Below are 25347 nucleotides of genomic sequence, written 5' to 3' on the forward strand. Positions count from 1 at the left end.
CATGGTGTGCTTTTTCAGTTTGTTTGCTTTGTTGACTTAATACTTTTCATTTTTGTTTGCTGTGCTTTACCTTACTTTTGTTTTGCTTGGTGTGTTTTCCTTTTCGTTGTAGTGTATTAGTCCTTTTGTTTTGCCTCAGCATCATTGGTTCTGCTCATAGGAAGATCACCATTAGGGTGGAGCACAACCTGTAGGCCTAGGCTACTTGTGGCCTAATCCATTGTAAGTGTGTGTGTGAGTGTGTGCGTGTGTATGAGCGTGTGAAATTCTAATGCCGGTATTTTAAAGATTATTACATGTTTTGATAAATTAAAGTACTAACGTCAGTTCTGGCCAGGCCATGGTAGTCAAGAAGCTTGCCGCCCTCCCCTTCATCTAATTCCTAATTGATCCAGGTGCATTCCCTCAGCTGATAATCTTTCTTCCCTAGCGATTGGCCACACGGCTTCGGCACGCCTTTTAAATTCTATCCACTTCCTCTCAACTGTATGCTGCTCGGTTTTTGCTGGAGTTGGTGTTGCTGGTCGCTTGTTTTCTTATGCCTAGTTCTGAACACGTTGTTTAGCATTCTCTTTGTCGATATTGTTTCATCTCTGGTAGGCTGCACATTTTTCTTTGAGTTGCCTCATTAGTTCTGCCTCTGTTCCGATAGGGAGTCCATGATTTCAAAAGTTACGCACCTCAATTTGGACAGTTGATTGTTTTCCCCTTGCGTTGCCGTCCTCTAGGGTGTTAAAACAGGTTTTTGTGATGCCTACCCCAGTTTATTTATTTTGCTGGCTGTAGGCCTACAATTTCCCATGCTCTGAGCTTTCGCTGATTTTAACATTACAAACTGCTTCATCACATTCCGCACCTGCGCGTTTGGTGAAGGCGCTCTTTCTTTGTTGGGCCTAAATACATTCGATCTGTTTACAGCTGCAACTGGGGATGGATGTTTGGCCAATGCCACCCATGTTCTGTGCTTTGTCTGCATGCGGCTGCATGTCAACGCTTTCAATGTGTTGCAGAAGTTAATAGGCCCTATAGTGGCTTAGGCTATGCCTGTAATTTACATTGTCTCGGGCTTCCCATCCGATCACTTTAAATGCCTCTCACGCCGTTTTTGAATCGCTTTGGTTTCTTGTCATTGTCCACCCTGATGGTAAACAGGATTTTGGCTTGCTGCTTTTTCACCACGCATGTTTCAGTTGCTTACAATATGAATTCAGAATTCTCTGCGGAGGTGAATATTTGATGGTTAACTTGTTGCATTTGCCGTCTGCTGGCGTTTGATATAGGTGCTTAATTGACCTTTGCCGTGGGATGATAAATCCATCTTCAATTAACATTCACGTGAAAGTTGTTGCATGGAGTACTGTAGTCTATTTTGCGCTTTGAGTCGCATGGCGATATAGTGTAGCCTATAGAAATCTGGTGACCCTGTGCGTTGCATTTGTGCTTCGTGCTCTGAAACGGTTGGATTGAATAGCCTATGCTTCCTTTGTCACAATAGTTAGGTAAGGGAGACGTCATGCGATGTGATTTTTTTTTTAATTGCAGTTATATGTTTGTTCCACCGTCCTCGCCGGTCACCTGTCACTTTGTAATAAAACCACAGGTGTTTCTAATCGGGCGTGGCTTGAATTGATTATTGCTGGAAACCGTGCTTTCGGAACCGTTGTTATTTATTTATTTATTTATTTATTTATTTTTGCATTCTTTTTATTCCGTGACTCTAGCTGTTTATATGCTGGTGACTGCTGCTTATCCGTCTTGTTTTGGCATTTCTGGTGTTCAACGCATTCCCCTTGCACCCCCTGTGACCATTTGCAGTGTGCTAGCTCTAGGCCTATAGTCTAGATTGATGTGCTCTTTGTATCTACTGCTTCCTGGCTATTCATCTTTTAGTTTTTTGGGGAGTTGCAATTAGCATAGTTCTGAGTTGCAATGTTTGGGATGTTGTCTCTGCTGCTTTATAGTAGGCCTACTGGCCTGTTTGGCCAAGTTTTGCTAGCTCTGTATCCTAGACTAGGATAAATGTTCTAGTGAACCATTGCTTCCTGACTGCTAGTCTAAGTGCTTGCAGTGTGTATAGTAGTCCTGGCTGGGCTGTGTAGGTATTCTGGCTGTAGTGTGGTCACTGTTTCACTCACTGCTGGTGCCCCGTTTGTGCTGGTATGTAGTCAGTTCTGCTGTTTTGGCCAATGTAGTGTAAGTATTTTGTCTGGAGTCCGTCATTACTACTAGCAGAGATGCATTGTCTTTATGTTACTGGCTGATGTAGGCTGTGCTGGCATGGCTATATTGCTCATCTGTTAAAGCCTGGTTATATGCCTAACCGTGACCTTGCATGGCTGTGTATCTTTCTGCTAGCTCGGTTTGGTTGTGCAGTAGTGCTTGTGCTGCCTGTATGGCATTATTAGCTCTTCCCCTCATTCCGGTCACTTTGGTTAAACTATCTGCATCGTCAATATCAACTGTAGGCTATTATGTTATGTTGGGTAGTGGTGTGCATGTTGGGTCTTATTTAGCACGTTTAGGCCTCGTCATGCTCATGGAGCCATGATCGTGGCCTCTGCTGGGGGAGGCTGCATCAGTGGTCATGTTGGCCTTTAGTGTAGATCATGTTGCTGTAGTGTAGTGTAGAATGTTGCCGTGTCTGGATAATTTTGCTGATTTCGTCTGCTCTTACTGCCAACTGCATAGTATACATGGCCTTTGCTAATGCTGCTAGCTTCAGTGGTCTGTTGGCATTGTTTCCCCGTGTAGTCGTGGTGGCACTGTTAGCTCATAGTCTGAATTGGCTCTGTTTGCTCGGCGAGTGTACTCAAGTGTTGCTCATGTTTTGTTAATGGTCGCCTGTGTCGCTTCGTAGGATGGTAATCGTGCTGTCTGGCTAATGTTCGCCCTGTGAGCATGTTGACTCTGTTGTTCATGGTAGCATTGATTGCCCTGAGTAGTCCATGTGCTGCAATTACTATTGGCTCATACTCTGTCTAACTACAGCTGGCTCACATATAGTTTAACTGCATTGGGTCCTGCGCCTGCCTCCAGTCATATTATCTATATGCTGTCAGATCTGATGGATTGTATTGTGCAGCTACCGTAACTGCAGTGGGCTCACTTGGTTTAGTCTATCGGCTGCTTCATTGGTCGGTTTAGTGTCTAGCCAGCGGCTGCCTGCTCATATTGTTTCAATGTAGCTTCTGCTGACTGTCGCCATCTCTGGTCTCCTTGCTGCTCTCGGATTTACCTACAACTGTATCTGTCCATCATTCTAGCTATTGGTTGCCATCATGGAGGCCCAGCTTATTGTGTGCTGTCATGTGGTCCTTGTCAACCTGCTGTTTTTTCCGGATCCTAGAGTAGCACTGATCCTGTGTGGGTGTTCAGGCCATGTTAGCAGTGTTCTCTATGTTGACGCGTCTAGATGATGTAGTGATTTCGCTGTCACCTTGTGCTGCCAATTGCATATTCTATAGTCCATGTCAATCAGCTGCCGTTCTGGGCTCTGGAGTAGAGCGGCACTGATCCTAAAGAATCAGCCCATTTGCTGCTGCCCGTCCGCCTAGTCAATTTTTATGCTGCCTGTACGCCTAGTCTATTTGATGCTGCCCGCTACCAGAGACAGCCTGCGTAAGAGACGGAGCACTCAAAAAGCCTTCCATAGGAACGAACGAGAGCATTTGGCTACGCAAACATAGCGCTGGCCGGCGTTCCTCCCACCTGTCCGGTAACGAGAGCCAATTGCTTGCTGAGCTTATCCAATCATCTTGCCTAGTCCATTTTGCCGCTGCCCGTCCACCTAGCCCATTCACTGTTTTTATTTATTTATTTATTTGCCTAGTCCTTTTTTGCTGCTGCCTGTCCACCTGCCCATTTTTGCTGCTGCCCGCTACCTAGCCCATTTGGCTGCTGCCTGCCCGCCCAACCCATTTCTGCCGATGCCCATTTATTTATTAAGCCATCCTAGCCTTAGTGCCTCCAGTCTGTGTACTTTATCCTAATGACTCCCAGCCAAGTCTATTTAACCACTGTTGACGCTCTATTTCTCTATGTGCATCTGACTGTCCAACAGCTGGCCTTGTCTTTAATCCTACCTAAAGTCTATTTTACAGCTGGTGATGAGGATGCTGCCAACCCCAAATTGTTAACTGCGGCCAACTTATTGGTCATCTAGTTACATTTTATCCTTTTGGCTGGGGTCGTTCATTTCACCTGATTTCGCCTGGCCTATTTAACTATCTACCAGCCTATCTAGTTTTCTCTTTCGCTACTGCTGGGCAAGTTTGTATTTTTGCTGCTGCCTGGCTATGCCCTATTGCTGCTGCTGTGCTCCTAATATAACTGCTGCTAAACAAAACTTCTGCTAGTCTAGTCTGGTTAATAGAAATCTGCCTATTCCAGTTAACTTGACGATTTATGCCACATTTAGCCAATGACTGGCCCAGATTTCTTGATTATACTTACTACTGGCATAGTCAATATGACTGCTCCTCTGATCACATGCATGATTTACTCTGGACTAGTGCATGATGTTTTTGGGGGGATATCTAAATTCGACTGCTCAACCAATCCTCTCATTTTAACTGACCTTGAGAGGATTACCAGGTATGGAATTCTGCTGCCTATGCACGCTACCTACGGCCGGACGTGTGCGCCATTCTTAATGCCCAGAAGCCATGTCCCCTGCTGCCCCTGGTGGTAACCAATAAGTGTCAGCATCTATGCGTCGTGCTGCCATCTGCTGCTCCTGCTGCTGCTATGCCCCCCCACCCCCCTGCCTTTACCAAATTTAGTTCCAAATTTAGTTTTAGATATTTGGTTTGGGGGGCTTATTTCTATAGCTATGACATCCTCTCATCGTATTCGAGAGAGGATTACCAGGTATAGTCTGTTTGGGGGGTTATCTCTCGCCCTGTCCTGCTGGGGTGAGAATTCCCTAAACTGCTGCTGCCCCCTGACTAAATGCTTTTCCATGCTGCTCATGGAAATAGGGGGGTTCCTCCGAACAGAGCTATACCGCCAAATGTAATTCATAATTTCAATAAAAGAAATTGCATTTATATTCTTCTCTTGTGTTTCTTGACTGAAATGGTTCTGACAGAAATTAAAGTACTAACGTCAGTTCTGGCCAGGCCATGGTAGTCAAGAAGCTTGCCGCCCTCCCCTTCATCTAATTCCTAATTGATCCAGGTGCATTCCCTCAGCTGATAATCTTTCTTCCCTAGCGATTGGCCACACGGCTTCGGCACGCCTTTTAAATTCTATCCACTTCCTCTCAACTGTATGCTGCTCGGTTTTTGCTGCCCACCACCTCCCCTGCTCCACCTTGTCGTGTATGATGTGACATGTTCTCTTGTCACGTCGCTTGGCTCTGTTCATGGGGGGTTATCTCTCGCCCTGTCCTGCTGGGGTGAGAATTCCCTAAACTGCTGCTGCCCCCTGACTAAATGCTTTTCCATGCTGCTCATGGAAATAGGGGGGTTCCTCCGAACAGAGCTATACCGCCAAATGTAATTCATAATTTCAATAAAAGAAATTGCATTTATATTCTTCTCTTGTGTTTCTTGACTGAAATGGTTCTGACAGAAATGAAGAAAAATAAAGATTTGTAATTGTTTGCAACCCACGTCTCTGTCATCTCTGCCCTACAAACCTGTGTGTTTAAGGTAACATTGAGTTGCACAAATTGGTGCTTAAAGTAGTATCTACCTCTCGGTACTGTTACAATCTGGCGCTGTGAGCAAAGGGTCAAAGAATCAGAGACGTGGGTCTTGTATTTTTTTCTTGTCTATTTTTTTTTCCCTCTTAAATTTTAATAATGTATGAATGATTGTGCTTTATGTGCTGTGTGTTGTCTCGTTTCCCCTTGATTTTTTTTTTTGAGGACAAAGCGGCAACGTCTGTCTTGCTATCTTTTACCATCTAGCCCGGTGGCGGTTTTGGATGTCCCACGGTCTCTTGTCATCACCTGAGTAAGTAATCTTGCCTCCATTATGAGTGATACGGAAAATGTACAAGATTTGATGGCTCAGTTAAGGGCTGAGAATGAGAAGTTACGACAGGACCTGGCTAGCGCTAGGCCATTGAGTGCTATCTCTGCTGAGGCATCTACAGAGTCTTCAAATACACCGTCAAACGTAAGTGATGATGTTGTAGTGCCACAATCAGCTAATAATGTTGCCCCCCGAACAGAGAGGCTTGTGTTTGTGCCACGCGATCGGAAGTGTCCACAGTTTAGTGGTAGGTCTGGTATGAGGATCGAAGAATGGGTTGAAGAGGCTCAGGCATGCATGCGTGCACGACACTTGTCGGGCTCAGATCAAGCGTTCTTTCTTTATGATCACCTGGTGGGGGAAGCGAGAGAAGAGATAAAATTCCGGCCTAGTGCAGAACGCAAGGACCCCGACAAAATAATTTCCATTTTGAAAGAGTTGTACGGGTGCTCTAAATCCTACGTCGCTCTCCAAGAAAGCTTCTTTTCTCGAAAACAGCAGGATGGAGAGACCCTGCAAGAGTTCTCCTTGGCTTTGTTGAGCCTAATGGACAAAGTGAAGAAGTCTGCTCCTGATTCTGTCCCTAACTCTGAAGTTCTTTTGCGGGATCAATTCACCGAGCATGTGATGGATGGGGCTCTCCGCCGGGAACTAAAACAGTTTGTACGCAGGGAGCCGCAAGCTACCTTGCTCAAGGTGCGTGCGGAGGCCATTAGGTGGGAACGTGAGGGCATGCCTGGTGCGTCTAGGGCCCGTAGTTACTCATTGCCGGCCGTACAGGGCTTACAGTATGGTGTCCAGAGAGAGCCTCCGATGGCACGCAGTGGTCAGCCACACAGTACTGAGCTCAGCGAACTGAAGGAGATTCTTAAACAGCAACAGGACCAGCTTAACCAGCTGACTCAAAGTGTTGCTTCCTTGCAGGCGCCTCGTCAACCTCCACGTTCTCTTCCACGGCAGCCATTGATCTGCCGTAGGTGTCAGGGCCATGGACACTATGCTCGTGATTGCGATGGGGTGCGGGTGCGACCGCAGGCCCAGGCTGCCCTGCCCTCTACGGACCGACCCTCTAGTGGCAACCCACCTACTCCGGCGGGAAACTTCTACCCACCTCGCTGCTGAGTCACAGCTTGGTTGGGGACTCGACTGACTCACAGGAGTTGACTGTTCGGCCGACCACAGCAAGTTTGGTGGCATCCTGTCCTCACTTGGACGTATCCATTGGAGGGGTGCAGGTGCCCTGCCTTATCGACACTGGATCCATGGTCTCCACTGTGACTGAAGCTTTCTTTCAAAAGCATTTGGCACCCAGGGGGCCAAATAGTCTGAAATCATGCAACTGGCTCCAGCTTCGTGCCGCCAATGGGTTGGCCATCCCCTATATTGGCTACATGGAGTTGGATGTCCAGCTTTGTGGCAAGACGATGCCAAACTGCGGGATCTTGGTAGTTAAGGACCCCCCAGAAACCCTTAATCAGGTGCCTGGAGTGCTAGGAATGAATGTCCTGAGCAAATGCTACCAAGAGCTGTTCGGCCAGCATGGGCCCGCTCTCCTAAGAGACCCTGCAATATCCAGGGCCCCAGCACCCTTTTTCACGCTTTCCTGCATTGCCATCAGGCCGACGTTCAGCCCTCTGCTAGTGCAGTAGGCCATGTGAAGGTCAGAGGACGGAGGGCTTGCCGTATACCAGGTGGGGTCATGAAGTTGGTTCCGGCCACTTGCTCTGTCCAATACACTAGTGGTGTTGTACTGTTTGAACCTTTAGACTCCGGCCTGCCTTCAGGGTTGCTGGCGTCACCCGCCTTGGTACGAGTCAACAATGGTACTGCTTGCATTCCAGTTGTTAATGTCGGCACCACGGATGTCCTATTGTATCCTCGTATAGCCTTAGGCACACTACAATGTGTCCACGTGGTTAGTCTGCCGGCAGGGGTGTCAGAGGTCCCAACAGTTGCAGCTACCGTCGCCTCTCAGGCAGTTGACTCGGTGCAACCCACCATTCAAGAGCAAATAGCTCAATTGGATTTATCCAGTTCTTTAAGTAGCGCTGAACAGGGACAGGTCCGCGCTTTACTTGAACAGTTTGACACTGTGTTCTCTGCCCATGATGCTGATTTGGGCTGCACCAATCTGCTTTCTCATGACATCCCGCTTCTGGACGATGTGCCAGTTCGCCAGAGGTACCGCCGCATACCCCCTTCGGACTACGACATGGTAAAAGCACACATCAACCAACTGCTTGACTCCCAGATCATCCGGGAGAGCTGTAGTCCATACGCTTCGCCAATTGTATTGGTGAAGAAAAAGGACGGCAAACTGCGGTTGTGTGTTGACTACCGCCAACTCAATTCCAAAACCCGGAAGGACGCATTCCCACTTCCGCGCATCGAAGAGTCGCTTGATGCCTTATCCGGGGCCCGCTTTTTCTCCACTTTGGACTTAGCGAGTGGATATAACCAGGTTCCGGTCACTGAACAGGACAAGCCTAAGACCGCCTTTTGCACCCCATTTGGCTTATTCGAATGGAACCGAATGCCATTTGGGCTCTGCAACGCTCCATCTACGTTCCAACGCCTCATGCAGCGTCTCTTTGGCGACCAGCAGTGCCAGTCGCTGCTCCTGTATCTTGATGACATCATCGTGTATTCGGCCACGGTCGCACAACACTTGGAACGGTTGACACTGGTGCTTGGTCGGCTTCAGCGGGAAGGTCTCAAAGCAAAGTTAAGCAAGTGTGCTTTCTTTCAAAGAGAGGTGAACTACCTCGGCCATGTCGTGTCGGACAAGGGGGTAGCCACGGACCCTGGCAAGATTGCTGCCGTAGCAGAGTGGCGGGTGCCTAGTACGGTTTCAGAGTTGCGGTCATTCCTTGGGTTTGCTAGTTATTACCGGCGCTTTGTGGAGGGGTTCGCCAAATTGGCGGCCCCTCTGCACAGGCTGGTGGCCGAGCAAACTGCAAATAAGGGCAGATCTGCTAACAAAATATTGGCCAGTTCTTGGACAGAAGCTTGCCAGTCAAGTTTTGATGACTTGAAAGAGAAACTCACCACAGCCCCGGTACTGGCGTATGCTGACTTTTCCCTGCCCTTCGTCCTGGAAGTGGACGCCAGTCACGGAGGACTGGGGGCTGTCCTCTCTCAGGAGCAGGGAGGGAAAGTGAGGCCCGTCGCCTACGCCAGTCGCAGTTTACGGCCCACAGAGCGAAACATGACTAACTATAGTTCCATGAAATTGGAATTTTTGGCGCTGAAGTGGGCCGTAGCTGAAAAGTTCCGGGAATATTTGTGGGGAAACAAATGTGTGGTGTATACAGACAATAATCCCCTTAGCCACCTGGCAACCGCCAAACTGGGCGCAACCGAACAGCGCTGGGCATCGCAATTGGCCTCCTTTGACATCTCTTTGCGATATCGCTCCGGTCGAAGTAATGGCAATGCGGATGGCCTCTCGCGACAAAACACAGCTGACACCCCACTGCAAAACCTTCTTCCCGGCACTGCTGTGACTGCGTCCCTGCAGCAGGCTGTCGCATCAGTGCCCACGCTCCGGGCAGGTCAGTCCCTCATCTCCGCCCTCCCTAGCCATACTCCTGCTGACTTGGGTGGGTTGCAGCTGGCTGATCCAATCGTCGGAAAGGCCTTGCACTTCTGGCGACGGAAGAGACGGCCTGGACCTGAAGAACGCAAGCAGCTGTCCAAGCAGGTGTTGATCCTGATTGGACAGTGGGGTCGGCTGGTTGAACAGGAAGGCGTGTTGTATAGGCGAATCTTCCGCAAGGAAGGGGGGGAGGCGGTGCTGCAATTGGTGGTACCCACCTGCTTGCACCATGAAGTGCTGACCCAGATGCACACGGAACATGGACATCAAGGCATTGAGCGCACTACAGAGCTTCTTCGCTTGCGTTGTTACTGGCCTGGCATAACTGCAGATGTTGTGCGTTGGTGCCAGGACTGCGAAAGGTGCAAGTTAGCTAAGGATGTTAAGCCGGGTGCGCCCAGTTTTATGGGACACTTGCTGGCTGCCCGCCCCAATGAGATTCTGGCACTGGACTTTACGTTGCTTGAACCATCTGCATCAGGCCATGAAAATGTGTTGGTGCTAACAGATGTGTTTAGCAAGTATACTTTGGCGGTGCCCACTAGGGATCAGCGTGCGGCTACTGTGGCTAAGGTACTTGTCGAAGAGTGGATCTGTAAGTTTGGGGTGCCGGGTCGCATTCATTCAGACCAGGGACGGTGCTTTGAGTCTTTGCTTCTACAGCAGTTGTGCAGCTTTTATGGGGTACAGAAGTCGCGCACAACACCTTATCATCCGGCCGGTAACGGCCAGTGCGAACGATTCAACCGGACACTTCACAATCTCCTGCGCACTCTGCCCGTGTCGAGGAAGAGGGATTGGGTCGCTTGCTTACCCCAGCTCCTGTTCTGCTACAACAGTACCCCTCATCAGACCACCGGGGAATCTCCACACTTCCTCATGTTCGGCCAGGAGCCGCGTCTCCCAATTGATTTCTTGTTGGGCCGGGTCCCAGAACCGATAGCTGGAGAGGTGCACGACTGGATCTTTGAGCACCAAACTCGGCTCAGGGTAGTAGGGGAAAAGGTTGGGGAGCGTTTACAGCTGGCGGCTGACCGTCGAAAGGCCAATCATGATGCCAACGCCATTGATGCACCACTGGAGGAGGGTCAGCGTGTCTACTTGCGAGATCAAACCGTAAGAGGCCGCCATAAGATCCATGATCTGTGGAGTCCTGTGGTGTATCAGGTCATTAAGGCGCCTCCAACAGGAGGTTCAGTTTACACCATTGCCCCGGAGGGTGAGCCCCAACAAGTTAAACATGTGCATCGCACCATGCTGAAAGCATGCGGGGAGAGGGCCCCCTCAGGCCGTGTTGAGTCAGAGGCCTCTCCAGTTGTAGGTAACTCTCCGGAAGATGACAACTCTGATGCAGAGGATCTGTTTGTCGCAGCCCCTGAAACCCCTGCCTTGTCTGGCAGGACCACTTTAGACTGCAACACAGCCGTTCTTGAAGATCGTACCCTTGTCTTGCCCAGCACCGTTGGGGCAGATGGCAGTGATTCACCGCTTCCCAGTCCTACAGCCTCACCGCTTCCTAGCCCCACCAACTCAGTGGCAGACACTGGGGGTCAACGGCGCACGACTCGCGCTACAGCAGGACAACACTCTAACCCCCACCGGCTTCCGCGTACGGTCAACAGTTCTGCGAGGGAAGTAGACAACCAAGACCCCTAGCTGGTGGTGTGGCAAGTTCTCTTTGGGGTCGTCGGGACGACGACTCAAATGGGGGGGGCAGATTGTAGCAGTAGAGCTTTCTATTGCTGTCAGTCATGTCTGTTTCATCCCTGTGCACGTTTGACACTTTGGTGACAGTCCCCCCAGCGGGGCTTCACCTGAGCTCACGATTGGGTGACCGCAAGCCACACCTGCATAAAGAAGATGGCGACGCAAACATTCAGTGCTTTTGCTGAGAGGAACAGACTTGCTAGCAGCTCTGGCTGTATGCTCCTCATCGCTTTTGCCCCGGAGGGAACTCGTCGTGCCCCTGGCTGCTCGGTAGGTTGCTGTTCCTCTGCACTCGCGTTTCTTGTCCTGGATTGCGTTCGGATCTTAACGCATTCTATTTGTTTCAGCTTGGGCTAATTGATTGCCATCTGCGCAGCTGTATGGCTCCATCTCTTCCCCTCCGACACGCTTGCTGACCCTTGTCCAGGTGAGTTTCTAATGCTCACTGGCGTGTGCACTTCACTTTTCCTGGGGGCAACATGCTGACATTATTCTCGGTTCACAGCATCCATCACGAGACGATTCGGTAAGCGAAGTCTCTCCACCTTGGCAGCGTGTGCCTCTCTGGACGGCGTGTGCCGGCTACATCGGTAGGTTCTCCTTCTCATACCCTTCTAACTGTCTTAGTTAGGCGCGTTATGTAAATACAAATAGGCGCTTTAAGTAAATGCATTTATTTTGTATTCTCCATTAGGGCCCGTGGGGCTTCCAACCATTACGGTCAGAGTTGCCGCTTTGTCCTCCCCTGTTCTGCTCCTCCTGTCCGCTCACGGTGACTGTCGCTCTGCTGCAATATTGTTGCTTGCTGTCGCTCTGCTGCAATACCGCTGCTTGCTGCTCGCTCTGCTGCTTGGGTGTGGGGCTTGCAGGGTGTCTGACGCTGAAGCTCGCTACGCGGTGTCACTTGTCCCGTGAATTGTTTTGTTTGTCCGTTTGTTAGTCTGTCCATGTCTGCTTTGGCTGCTTGTGCTACAGTGACTGTGCGCTAACCCCCCCAGTTAATGGGGTAATTCCTGTGGGAACTAATGTGCTGAATTTATCTGCATGGTGTGCTTTTTCAGTTTGTTTGCTTTGTTGACTTAATACTTTTCATTTTTGTTTGCTGTGCTTTACCTTACTTTTGTTTTGCTTGGTGTGTTTTCCTTTTCGTTGTAGTGTATTAGTCCTTTTGTTTTGCCTCAGCATCATTGGTTCTGCTCATAGGAAGATCACCATTAGGGTGGAGCACAACCTGTAGGCCTAGGCTACTTGTGGCCTAATCCATTGTAAGTGTGTGTGTGAGTGTGTGCGTGTGTATGAGCGTGTGAAATTCTAATGCCGGTATTTTAAAGATTATTACATGTTTTGATAAATTAAAGTACTAACGTCAGTTCTGGCCAGGCCATGGTAGTCAAGAAGCTTGCCGCCCTCCCCTTCATCTAATTCCTAATTGATCCAGGTGCATTCCCTCAGCTGATAATCTTTCTTCCCTAGCGATTGGCCACACGGCTTCGGCACGCCTTTTAAATTCTATCCACTTCCTCTCAACTGTATGCTGCTCGGTTTTTGCTGGAGTTGGTGTTGCTGGTCGCTTGTTTTCTTATGCCTAGTTCTGAACACGTTGTTTAGCATTCTCTTTGTCGATATTGTTTCATCTCTGGTAGGCTGCACATTTTTCTTTGAGTTGCCTCTTTAGTTCTGCCTCTGCTCCGATAGGGAGTCCATGATTTCAAAAGTTACGCACCTCAATTTGGACATTTGATTGTTTTCTCCGTGCGGTGCCGTCCTCTAGGGCGTTAAAACAGATTTTGTGATGCCTACCCCAGTTTATTTATTTTGCTGGCTGTAGGCCTACAATTTCCCATGCTCTGAGCTTTCGCTGATTTTAACATTACAAACTGCTTCATCACATTCCGCACCTGCGCGTTTGGTGACCACGCTCTTTCTTTGATGGGCCTAAATACATTCGATCTGTTTACAGCTGCAACTGGGGATGGATGTTTGGCCAATGCCATGTTCTGTGCTTTGTCTGCATGCGGCTGCATGTCAACGCTTTCAATGTGTTGCAGAAGTTAATAGGCCCTATAGTGGCTTAGGCTATGCCTGTAATTTACATTGTCTCGGGCTTCCCATCCGATCACTTTAAATGCCTCTCACGCCGTTTTTGAATCGCTTTGGTTTCTTGTCATTGTCCACCCTGATGGTAAACAGGATTTTGGCTTGCTGCTTTTTCACCACGCATGTTTCAGTTGCTTACGAATTCGGAATTCTCTGCGGAGGTGAATATTTGATGATTAACTTGTTGCATTTGCCGTCTGCTGGCGTTTGATTTAGGTGCTTAATTGACCTTTGCCATGGGATGATAAATCCATCTTCAATTAACATTCACGTGAAAGTTGTCGCATGGAGTACTGTAGTCTATTTTGCGCTTTGAGTCGCATGGCGATATAGTGTAGCCTATAGAAATCTGGCGACCCTGTGCGTTAAATTTGTGCTTCGTGCTCTGAAACGATTGGATTGAATAGCCTATGCTTCCTTTGTCACAATAGTTAGGTAAGGGAGACGTCATGCGATGTGATTTTTTTTTTAATTGCAGTTATATGTTTGTTCCACCGTCCTCGCCGGTCACCTGTCACTTTGTAATAAAACCACAGGTGTTTCTAATCGGGCGTGGCTTGAATTGATTATTGCTGGAAACCGTGCTTTCGGAACCGTGGTTATTTATTTAGTTATTTATTTATTTTTGCATTCTTTTTATTCCGTGACTCTAGCTGTTTATATGCTGGTGACTGCTGCTTATCCGTCTTGTTTTGGCATTTCTGGTGCTCAACGCATTCCCCTTGCACCCCCTGTGACCATTTGCAGTGTGCTAGCTCTAGGCCTATAGTCTAGATTGATGTGCTCTTTGTATCTACTGCTTCCTGGCTATTCATCTGTTAGTTTTTTGGGGAGTTGCAATTAGCATAGTTCTGAGTTGCAATGTTTGGGATGTTGTCTCTGCTGCTTTATAGTAGGCCTACTGGCCTGTTTGGCCAAGTTTTGCTAGCTCTGTATCCTAGACTAGGATAAATGTTCTAGTGAACCATTGCTTCCTGACTGCTAGTCTAAGTGCTTGCAGTGTGTATAGTAGTCCTGGCTGGGCTGTGTAGGTATTCTGGCTGTAGTGTGGTCACTGTTTCACTCACTGCTGGTGCCCCGTTTGTGCTGGTATGTAGTCAGTTCTGCTGTTTTGGCCAATGTAGTGTAAGTATTTTGTCTGGAGTCCGTCATTACTACTAGCAGAGATGCATTGTCTTTATGTTACTGGCTGATGTAGGCTGTGCTGGCATGGCTATATTGCTCATCTGTTAAAGCCTGGTTATATGCCTAACCGTGACCTTGCATGGCTGTGTATCTTTCTGCTAGCTCGGTTTGGTTGTGCAGTAGTGCTTGTGCTGCCTGTATGGCATTATTAGCTCTTCCCCTCATTCCGGTCACTTTGGTTAAACTATCTGCATCGTCAATATCAACTGTAGGCTATTATGTTATGTTGGGTAGTGGTGTGCATGTTGGGTCTTATTTAGCACGTTTAGGCCTCGTCATGCTCATGGAGCCATGTCGTGGCCTCTGCTGGGGGAGGCTGCATCAGTGGTCATGTTGGCCTTTAGTGTAGATCATGTTGCTGTAGTGTAGTGTAGAATGTTGCCGTGTCTGGATAATTTTGCTGATTTCGTCTGCTTTTACTGCCAACTGCATAGTATACATAGGCCTTGCTAATGCTGTTAGCTTCTGTGGTCTGTTGGCATTGTTTCCCTGTGTAGTCGTGGTGGCACTGTTAGCTCATAGTCTGAATTGGCTCTGCTGCTCGGCAAGTGTACTCAAGTGTTGCTCATGTTTTGTTAATGGTCGCCTGTGTCGCTTCGTAGGATGGTAATCGTGCTGTCTGGCTAATGTTCGCCCTGTGAGCATGTTGACTCTGTTGTTCATGGTAGCATTGATTGCCCTGAGTAGTCCATGTGCTGCAATTACTATTGGCTCATACTCTGTCTAACTACAGCTGGCTCACATATAGTTTAACTGCATTGGGTCCTGCGCCTGCCTCCAGTCATATTATCTATATGCTGTCAGATCTGATGGATTGTATTGTGCAGCTACCGTAACTGCAGTGGGCTCACTTGGTTTAGTCTAGCGGCTGCTTCATTGGTCGGTTTAGTGTCTAGCCAGCGGCTGCCTGCTCATATTGTTTCAATGTAGCTTCTGCTGACTGTCGCCATCTCTGGTCTCCTTGCTGCTCTCGGATTTACCTACAACTGTATCTGTCCATCATTCTAGCTATTGGTTGCCATCATGGAGGCCCAGCTTATTGTGTGCTGTCATGTGGTCCTTGTCAACCTGCTGTTTTTTCCGGATCCTAGAGTAGCACTGATCCTGTGTGGGTGTTCAGGCCATGTTAGCAGTGTTCTCTATGTTGACGCGTCTAGATGATGTAGTGATTTCGCTGTCACCTTGTGCTGCCAATTGCATATTCTATAGTCCATGTCAATCAGCTGCCGTTCTGGGCTCTGGAGTAGAGCGGCACTGATCCTAAAGAATCAGCCCATTTGCTGCTGCCCGTCCGCCTAGTCAATTTTTATGCTGCCTGTACGCCTAGTCTATTTGATGCTGCCCGCTACCAGAGACAGCCTGCGTAAGAGACGGAGCACTCAAAAAGCCTTCCATAGGAACGAACGAGAGCATTTGGCTACGCAAACATAGCGCTGGCCGGCGTCCCTCCCACCTGTCCGGTAATGAGAGCCAATTGCTTGCTGAGCTTATCCAATCATCTTGCCTAGTCCATTTTGCCGCTGCCCGTCCACCTAGCCCATTCACTGTTTTTATTTATTTATTTATTTGCCTAGTCCTTTTTTGCTGCTGCCTGTCCACCTGCCCATTTTGCTGCTGCCCGCTACCTAGCCCATTTGGCTGCTGCCTGCCCGCCCAACCCATTTCTGCTGATGCCCACCTTGCCCGTTTATTTATTAAGCCATCCTAGCCTTACTGTCTGTGTACTTTATCCTAATGACTCCCAGCCAAGTCTATTTAACCACTGTTGACGCTCTATTTCTCTATGTGCATCTGACTGTCCAACAGCTGGCCTTGTCTTTAATCCTACCTAAAGTCTATTTTACAGCTGGTGATGAGGATGCTGCCAACCCCAAATTGTTAACTGCGGCCAACTTATTGGTCATCTAGTTACATTCTATCCTTTTGGCTGGGGTCGTTCATTTCACCTGATTTCTACTGGCCTATTTAACTATCTACCGGCCTATCTAGTTTTCTCTTTCGCTACTGCTGGGCAAGTTTGTATTTTTGCTGCTGCCTGGCTATGCCCTATTGCTGCTGCTGTGCTCCTAATATAACTGCTGCTAAACAAAACTTCTGCTAGTCTAGTCTGGTTAATAGAAATCTGCCTATTCCAGTTAACTTGACGATTTATGCCACATTTAGCCAATGACTGGCCCAGATTTCTTGATTATACTTACTACTGGCATAGTCAATATGACTGCTCCTCTGATCACATGCATGATTTACTCTGGACTAGTGCATGATGTTTTTGGGGGGATATCTAAATTCGACTGCTCAACCAATCCTCTCATTTTAACTGACCTTGAGAGGATTACCAGGTATGGAATTCTGCTGCCTATGCACGCTACCTACGGCCGGACGTGTGCGCCATTCTTAATGCCCAGAAGCCATGTCCCCTGCTGCCCCTGGTGGTAACCAATAAGTGTCAGCATCTATGCGTCGTGCTGCCATCTGCTGCTCCTGCTGCTGCTATGCCCCCCCACCCCCCTGCCTTTACCAAATTTAGTTCCAAATTTAGTTTTAGATATTTGGTTTGGGGGGCTTATTTCTATAGCTATGACATCCTCTCATCGTATTCGAGAGAGGATTACCAGGTATAGTCTGTTTGGGGGGTTATCTCTCGCCCTGTCCTGCTGGGGTGAGAATTCCCTAAACTGCTGCTGCCCCCTGACTAAATGCTTTTCCATGCTGCTCATGGAAATAGGGGGGTTCCTCCGAACAGAGCTATACCGCCAAATGTAATTCATAATTTCAATAAAAGAAATTGCATTTATATTCTTCTCTTGTGTTTCTTGACTGAAATGGTTCTGACAGAAATTAAAGTACTAACGTCAGTTCTGGCCAGGCCATGGTAGTCAAGAAGCTTGCCGCCCTCCCCTTCATCTAATTCCTAATTGATCCAGGTGCATTCCCTCAGCTGATAATCTTTCTTCCCTAGCGATTGGCCACACGGCTTCGGCACGCCTTTTAAATTCTATCCACTTCCTCTCAACTGTATGCTGCTCGGTTTTTGCTGCCCACCACCTCCCCTGCTCCACCTTGTCGTGTATGATGTGACATGTTCTCTTGTCACGTCGCTTGGCTCTGTTCATGGGGGGTTATCTCTCGCCCTGTCCTGCTGGGGTGAGAATTCCCTAAACTGCTGCTGCCCCCTGACTAAATGCTTTTCCATGCTGCTCATGGAAATAGGGGGGTTCCTCCGAACAGAGCTATACCGCCAAATGTAATTCATAATTTCAATAAAAGAAATTGCATTTATATTCTTCTCTTGTGTTTCTTGACTGAAATGGTTCTGACAGAAATGAAGAAAAATAAAGATTTGTAATTGTTTGTAACCCACGTCTCTGTCATCTCTGCCCTAAAAACCTGTGTGGTTAACGTAATATTGAGTTGCACAAATTGGTGCTTAAAGTAGTATCTACCTCTCGGTACTGTTACAATCTGGCGCTGTGAGCAAAGGGTCAAAGAATCAGAGACGTGGGTCTTGTATTTTTTTTCTTGTCTATTTTTTTTCCCTCTTAAATTTTAATAATGTATGAATGATTGTGCTTTATGTGCTGTGTGTTGTCTCGTTTCCCCTTGATTTTTTTTTTGAGGACAAAGCGGCAACGTCTGTCTTGCTATCTTTTACCATCTAGCCCGGTGGCGGTTTTGGATGTCCCACGGTCTCTTGTCATCACCTGAGTAAGTAATCTTGCCTCCATTATGAGTGATACGGAAAATGTACAAGATTTGATGGCTCAGTTAAGGGCTGAGAATGAGAAGTTACGACAGGACCTGGCTAGCGCTAGGCCATTGAGTGCTATCTCTGCTGAGGCATCTACAGAGTCTTCAAATACACCGTCAAACGTAAGTGATGATGTTGTAGTGCCACAATCAGCTAATAATGTTGCCCCCCGAACAGAGAGGCTTGTGTTTGTGCCACGCGATCGGAAGTGTCCACAGTTTAGTGGTAGGTCTGGTATGAGGATCGAAGAATGGGTTGAAGAGGCTCAGGCATGCATGCGTGCACGACACTTGTCGGGCTCAGATCAAGCGTTCTTTCTTTATGATCACCTGGTGGGGGAAGCGAGAGAAGAGATAAAATTCCGGCCTAGTGCAGAACGCAAGGACCCCGACAAAATAATTTCCATTTTGAAAGAGTTGTACGGGTGCTCTAAATCCTACGTCGCTCTCCAAGAAAGCTTCTTTTCTCGAAAACAGCAGGATGGAGAGACCCTGCAAGAGTTCTCCTTGGCTTTGTTGAGCCTAATGGACAAAGTGAAGAAGTCTGCTCCTGATTCTGTCCCTAACTCTGAAGTTCTTTTGCGGGATCAATTCACCGAGCATGTGATGGATGGGGCTCTCCGCCGGGAACTAAAACAGTTTGTACGCAGGGAGCCGCAAGCTACCTTGCTCAAGGTGCGTGCGGAGGCCATTAGGTGGGAACGTGAGGGCATGCCTGGTGCGTCTAGGGCCCGTAGTTACTCATTGCCGGCCGTACAGGGCTTACAGTATGGTGTCCAGAGAGAGCCTCCGATGGCACGCAGTGGTCAGCCACACAGTACTGAGCTCAGCGAACTGAAGGAGATTCTTAAACAGCAACAGGACCAGCTTAACCAGCTGACTCAAAGTGTTGCTTCCTTGCAGGCGCCTCGTCAACCTCCACGTTCTCTTCCACGGCAGCCATTGATCTGCCGTAGGTGTCAGGGCCATGGACACTATGCTCGTGATTGCGATGGGGTGCGGGTGCGACCGCAGGCCCAGGCTGCCCTGCCCTCTACGGACCGACCCTCTAGTGGCAACCCACCTACTCCGGCGGGAAACTTCTACCCACCTCGCTGCTGAGTCACAGCTTGGTTGGGGACTCGACTGACTCACAGGAGTTGACTGTTCGGCCGACCACAGCAAGTTTGGTGGCATCCTGTCCTCACTTGGACGTATCCATTGGAGGGGTGCAGGTGCCCTGCCTTATCGACACTGGATCCATGGTCTCCACTGTGACTGAAGCTTTCTTTCAAAAGCATTTGGCACCCAGGGGGCCAAATAGTCTGAAATCATGCAACTGGCTCCAGCTTCGTGCCGCCAATGGGTTGGCCATCCCCTATATTGGCTACATGGAGTTGGATGTCCAGCTTTGTGGCAAGACGATGCCAAACTGCGGGATCTTGGTAGTTAAGGACCCCCCAGAAACCCTTAATCAGGTGCCTGGAGTGCTAGGAATGAATGTCCTGAGCAAATGCTACCAAGAGCTGTTCGGCCAGCATGGGCCCGCTCTCCTAAGAGACCCTGCAATATCCAGGGCCCCAGCACCCCTTTTTCACGCTTTCCAGCATTGCCATCAGGCCGACGTTCAGCCCTCTGCTAGTGCAGTAGGCCATGTGAAGGTCAGAGGACGGAGGGCTTGCCGTATACCAGGTGGGGTCATGAAGTTGGTTCCGGCCACTTGCTCTGTCCAATACACTAGTGGTGTTGTACTGTTTGAACCTTTAGACTCCGGCCTGCCTTCAGGGTTGCTGGCGTCACCCGCCTTGGTACGAGTCAACAATGGTACTGCTTGCATTCCAGTTGTTAATGTCGGCACCACGGATGTCCTATTGTATCCTCGTATAGCCTTAGGCACACTACAATGTGTCCACGTGGTTAGTCTGCCGGCAGGGGTGTCAGAGGTCCCAACAGTTGCAGCTACCGTCGCCTCTCAGGCAGTTGACTCGGTGCAACCCACCATTCAAGAGCAAATAGCTCAATTGGATTTATCCAGTTCTTTAAGTAGCGCTGAACAGGGACAGGTCCGCGCTTTACTTGAACAGTTTGACACTGTGTTCTCTGCCCATGATGCTGATTTGGGCTGCACCAATCTGCTTTCTCATGACATCCCGCTTCTGGACGATGTGCCAGTTCGCCAGAGGTACCGCCGCATACCCCCTTCGGACTACGACATGGTAAAAGCACACATCAACCAACTGCTTGACTCCCAGATCATCCGGGAGAGCTGTAGTCCATACGCTTCGCCAATTGTATTGGTGAAGAAAAAGGACGGCAAACTGCGGTTGTGTGTTGACTACCGCCAACTCAATTCCAAAACCCGGAAGGACGCATTCCCACTTCCGCGCATCGAAGAGTCGCTTGATGCCTTATCCGGGGCCCGCTTTTTCTCCACTTTGGACTTAGCGAGTGGATATAACCAGGTTCCGGTCACTGAACAGGACAAGCCTAAGACCGCCTTTTGCACCCCATTTGGCTTATTCGAATGGAACCGAATGCCATTTGGGCTCTGCAACGCTCCATCTACGTTCCAACGCCTCATGCAGCGTCTCTTTGGCGACCAGCAGTGCCAGTCGCTGCTCCTGTATCTTGATGACATCATCGTGTATTCGGCCACGGTCGCACAACACTTGGAACGGTTGACACTGGTGCTTGGTCGGCTTCAGCGGGAAGGTCTCAAAGCAAAGTTAAGCAAGTGTGCTTTCTTTCAAAGAGAGGTGAACTACCTCGGCCATGTCGTGTCGGACAAGGGGGTAGCCACGGACCCTGGCAAGATTGCTGCCGTAGCAGAGTGGCGGGTGCCTAGTACGGTTTCAGAGTTGCGGTCATTCCTTGGGTTTGCTAGTTATTACCGGCGCTTTGTGGAGGGGTTCGCCAAATTGGCGGCCCCTCTGCACAGGCTGGTGGCCGAGCAAACTGCAAATAAGGGCAGATCTGCTAACAAAATATTGGCCAGTTCTTGGACAGAAGCTTGCCAGTCAAGTTTTGATGACTTGAAAGAGAAACTCACCACAGCCCCGGTACTGGCGTATGCTGACTTTTCCCTGCCCTTCGTCCTGGAAGTGGACGCCAGTCACGGAGGACTGGGGGCTGTCCTCTCTCAGGAGCAGGGAGGGAAAGTGAGGCCCGTCGCCTACGCCAGTCGCAGTTTACGGCCCACAGAGCGAAACATGACTAACTATAGTTCCATGAAATTGGAATTTTTGGCGCTGAAGTGGGCCGTAGCTGAAAAGTTCCGGGAATATTTGTGGGGAAACAAATGTGTGGTGTATACAGACAATAATCCCCTTAGCCACCTGGCAACCGCCAAACTGGGCGCAACCGAACAGCGCTGGGCATCGCAATTGGCCTCCTTTGACATCTCTTTGCGATATCGCTCCGGTCGAAGTAATGGCAATGCGGATGGCCTCTCGCGACAAAACACAGCTGACACCCCACTGCAAAACCTTCTTCCCGGCACTGCTGTGACTGCGTCCCTGCAGCAGGCTGTCGCATCAGTGCCCACGCTCCGGGCAGGTCAGTCCCTCATCTCCGCCCTCCCTAGCCATACTCCTGCTGACTTGGGTGGGTTGCAGCTGGCTGATCCAATCGTCGGAAAGGCCTTGCACTTCTGGCGACGGAAGAGACGGCCTGGACCTGAAGAACGCAAGCAGCTGTCCAAGCAGGTGTTGATCCTGATTGGACAGTGGGGTCGGCTGGTTGAACAGGAAGGCGTGTTGTATAGGCGAATCTTCCGCAAGGAAGGGGGGGAGGCGGTGCTGCAATTGGTGGTACCCACCTGCTTGCACCATGAAGTGCTGACCCAGATGCACACGGAACATGGACATCAAGGCATTGAGCGCACTACAGAGCTTCTTCGCTTGCGTTGTTACTGGCCTGGCATAACTGCAGATGTTGTGCGTTGGTGCCAGGACTGCGAAAGGTGCAAGTTAGCTAAGGATGTTAAGCCGGGTGCGCCCAGTTTTATGGGACACTTGCTGGCTGCCCGCCCCAATGAGATTCTGGCACTGGACTTTACGTTGCTTGAACCATCTGCATCAGGCCATGAAAATGTGTTGGTGCTAACAGATGTGTTTAGCAAGTATACTTTGGCGGTGCCCACTAGGGATCAGCGTGCGGCTACTGTGGCTAAGGTACTTGTCGAAGAGTGGATCTGTAAGTTTGGGGTGCCGGGTCGCATTCATTCAGACCAGGGACGGTGCTTTGAGTCTTTGCTTCTACAGCAGTTGTGCAGCTTTTATGGGGTACAGAAGTCGCGCACAACACCTTATCATCCGGCCGGTAACGGCCAGTGCGAACGATTCAACCGGACACTTCACAATCTCCTGCGCACTCTGCCCGTGTCGAGGAAGAGGGATTGGGTCGCTTGCTTACCCCAGCTCCTGTTCTGCTACAACAGTACCCCTCATCAGACCACCGGGGAATCTCCACACTTCCTCATGTTCGGCCAGGAGCCGCGTCTCCCAATTGATTTCTTGTTGGGCCGGGTCCCAGAACCGATAGCTGGAGAGGTGCACGACTGGATCTTTGAGCACCAAACTCGGCTCAGGGTAGTAGGGGAAAAGGTTGGGGAGCGTTTACAGCTGGCGGCTGACCGTCGAAAGGCCAATCATGATGCCAACGCCATTGATGCACCACTGGAGGAGGGTCAGCGTGTCTACTTGCGAGATCAAACCGTAAGAGGCCGCCATAAGATCCATGATCTGTGGAGTCCTGTGGTGTATCAGGTCATTAAGGCGCCTCCAACAGGAGGTTCAGTTTACACCATTGCCCCGGAGGGTGAGCCCCAACAAGTTAAACATGTGCATCGCACCATGCTGAAAGCATGCGGGGAGAGGGCCCCCTCAGGCCGTGTTGAGTCAGAGGCCTCTCCAGTTGTAGGTAACTCTCCGGAAGATGACAACTCTGATGCAGAGGATCTGTTTGTCGCAGCCCCTGAAACCCCTGCCTTGTCTGGCAGGACCACTTTAGACTGCAACACAGCCGTTCTTGAAGATCGTACCCTTGTCTTGCCCAGCACCGTTGGGGCAGATGGCAGTGATTCACCGCTTCCCAGTCCTACAGCCTCACCGCTTCCTAGCCCCACCAACTCAGTGGCAGACACTGGGGGTCAACGGCGCACGACTCGCGCTACAGCAGGACAACACTCTAACCCCCACCGGCTTCCGCGTACGGTCAACAGTTCTGCGAGGGAAGTAGACAACCAAGACCCCTAGCTGGTGGTGTGGCAAGTTCTCTTTGGGGTCGTCGGGACGACGACTCAAATGGGGGGGGCAGATTGTAGCAGTAGAGCTTTCTATTGCTGTCAGTCATGTCTGTTTCATCCCTGTGCACGTTTGACACTTTGGTGACAGTCCCCCCAGCGGGGCTTCACCTGAGCTCACGATTGGGTGACCGCAAGCCACACCTGCATAAAGAAGATGGCGACGCAAACATTCAGTGCTTTTGCTGAGAGGAACAGACTTGCTAGCAGCTCTGGCTGTATGCTCCTCATCGCTTTTGCCCCGGAGGGAACTCGTCGTGCCCCTGGCTGCTCGGTAGGTTGCTGTTCCTCTGCACTCGCGTTTCTTGTCCTGGATTGCGTTCGGATCTTAACGCATTCTATTTGTTTCAGCTTGGGCTAATTGATTGCCATCTGCGCAGCTGTATGGCTCCATCTCTTCCCCTCCGACACGCTTGCTGACCCTTGTCCAGGTGAGTTTCTAATGCTCACTGGCGTGTGCACTTCACTTTTCCTGGGGGCAACATGCTGACATTATTCTCGGTTCACAGCATCCATCACGAGACGATTCGGTAAGCGAAGTCTCTCCACCTTGGCAGCGTGTGCCTCTCTGGACGGCGTGTGCCGGCTACATCGGTAGGTTCTCCTTCTCATACCCTTCTAACTGTCTTAGTTAGGCGCGTTATGTAAATACAAATAGGCGCTTTAAGTAAATGCATTTATTTTGTATTCTCCATTAGGGCCCGTGGGGCTTCCAACCATTACGGTCAGAGTTGCCGCTTTGTCCTCCCCTGTTCTGCTCCTCCTGTCCGCTCACGGTGACTGTCGCTCTGCTGCAATATTGTTGCTTGCTGTCGCTCTGCTGCAATACCGCTGCTTGCTGCTCGCTCTGCTGCTTGGGTGTGGGGCTTGCAGGGTGTCTGACGCTGAAGCTCGCTACGCGGTGTCACTTGTCCCGTGAATTGTTTTGTTTGTCCGTTTGTTAGTCTGTCCATGTCTGCTTTGGCTGCTTGTGCTACAGTGACTGTGCGCTAACCCCCCCAGTTAATGGGGTAATTCCTGTGGGAACTAATGTGCTGAATTTATCTGCATGGTGTGCTTTTTCAGTTTGTTTGCTTTGTTGACTTAATACTTTTCATTTTTGTTTGCTGTGCTTTACCTTACTTTTGTTTTGCTTGGTGTGTTTTCCTTTTCGTTGTAGTGTATTAGTCCTTTTGTTTTGCCTCAGCATCATTGGTTCTGCTCATAGGAAGATCACCATTAGGGTGGAGCACAACCTGTAGGCCTAGGCTACTTGTGGCCTAATCCATTGTAAGTGTGTGTATGAGCGTGTGAAATTCTAATGCCGGTATTTTAAAGATTATTACATGTTTTGATAAATGAAGAAAAATAAAGATTTGTAATTGTTTGTAACCCACGTCTCTGTCATCTCTGCCCTAAAAACCTGTGTGGTTAACGTAATATTGAGTTGCACAAATTGGTGCTTAAAGTAGTATCTACCTCTCGGTACTGTTACACATAGGTTTCTTTATTACAATGAGGAAGGCAGAACGCCGAAACACGTCTGTGTAATAAAGAAACCTATGCATGATGCAACCTTTTTTCATTTTTCAGTTTTACAATATTTTAGTCAGCACCCTTAAAAGAAGAGAAAAATTGTTGGGTGAAGCCTGCTCCAACCTTTATGAACTTTACTTATAATTTGGCCTGCTCTGATTTGTATTTTTCTCTTGTTACTCTGAAGTGTTAAGACACCTATTGATAGTACGTGGTCAGAAGTAGTAACTTAAACA

The 25347-nt window shown here is 49.3% G+C and overlaps 1 protein-coding gene across 1 annotated transcript; it reads left to right on the forward strand.

Annotated features, from left to right (window-relative positions):
• Positions 1-7675: 7675 nt before the first annotated feature.
• Positions 7676-24610, forward strand: LOC134442117 (uncharacterized). Its single transcript, XM_063192417.1, has 2 exons — positions 7676-11234; positions 20216-24610. The coding sequence occupies exons 1-2, from the start codon at positions 7681-7683 to the stop codon at positions 23547-23549; spliced, it is 6888 nt and encodes a 2295-aa protein (XP_063048487.1). The 5' UTR covers positions 7676-7680; the 3' UTR covers positions 23550-24610.
• The last annotated feature ends 737 nt before the right edge of the window (positions 24611-25347 follow it).

Source organism: Engraulis encrasicolus, unplaced genomic scaffold (assembly GCF_034702125.1).
Source record: "Engraulis encrasicolus isolate BLACKSEA-1 unplaced genomic scaffold, IST_EnEncr_1.0 scaffold_116_np1212, whole genome shotgun sequence".
Classification (NCBI taxonomy): domain Eukaryota; kingdom Metazoa; phylum Chordata; class Actinopteri; order Clupeiformes; family Engraulidae; genus Engraulis; species Engraulis encrasicolus.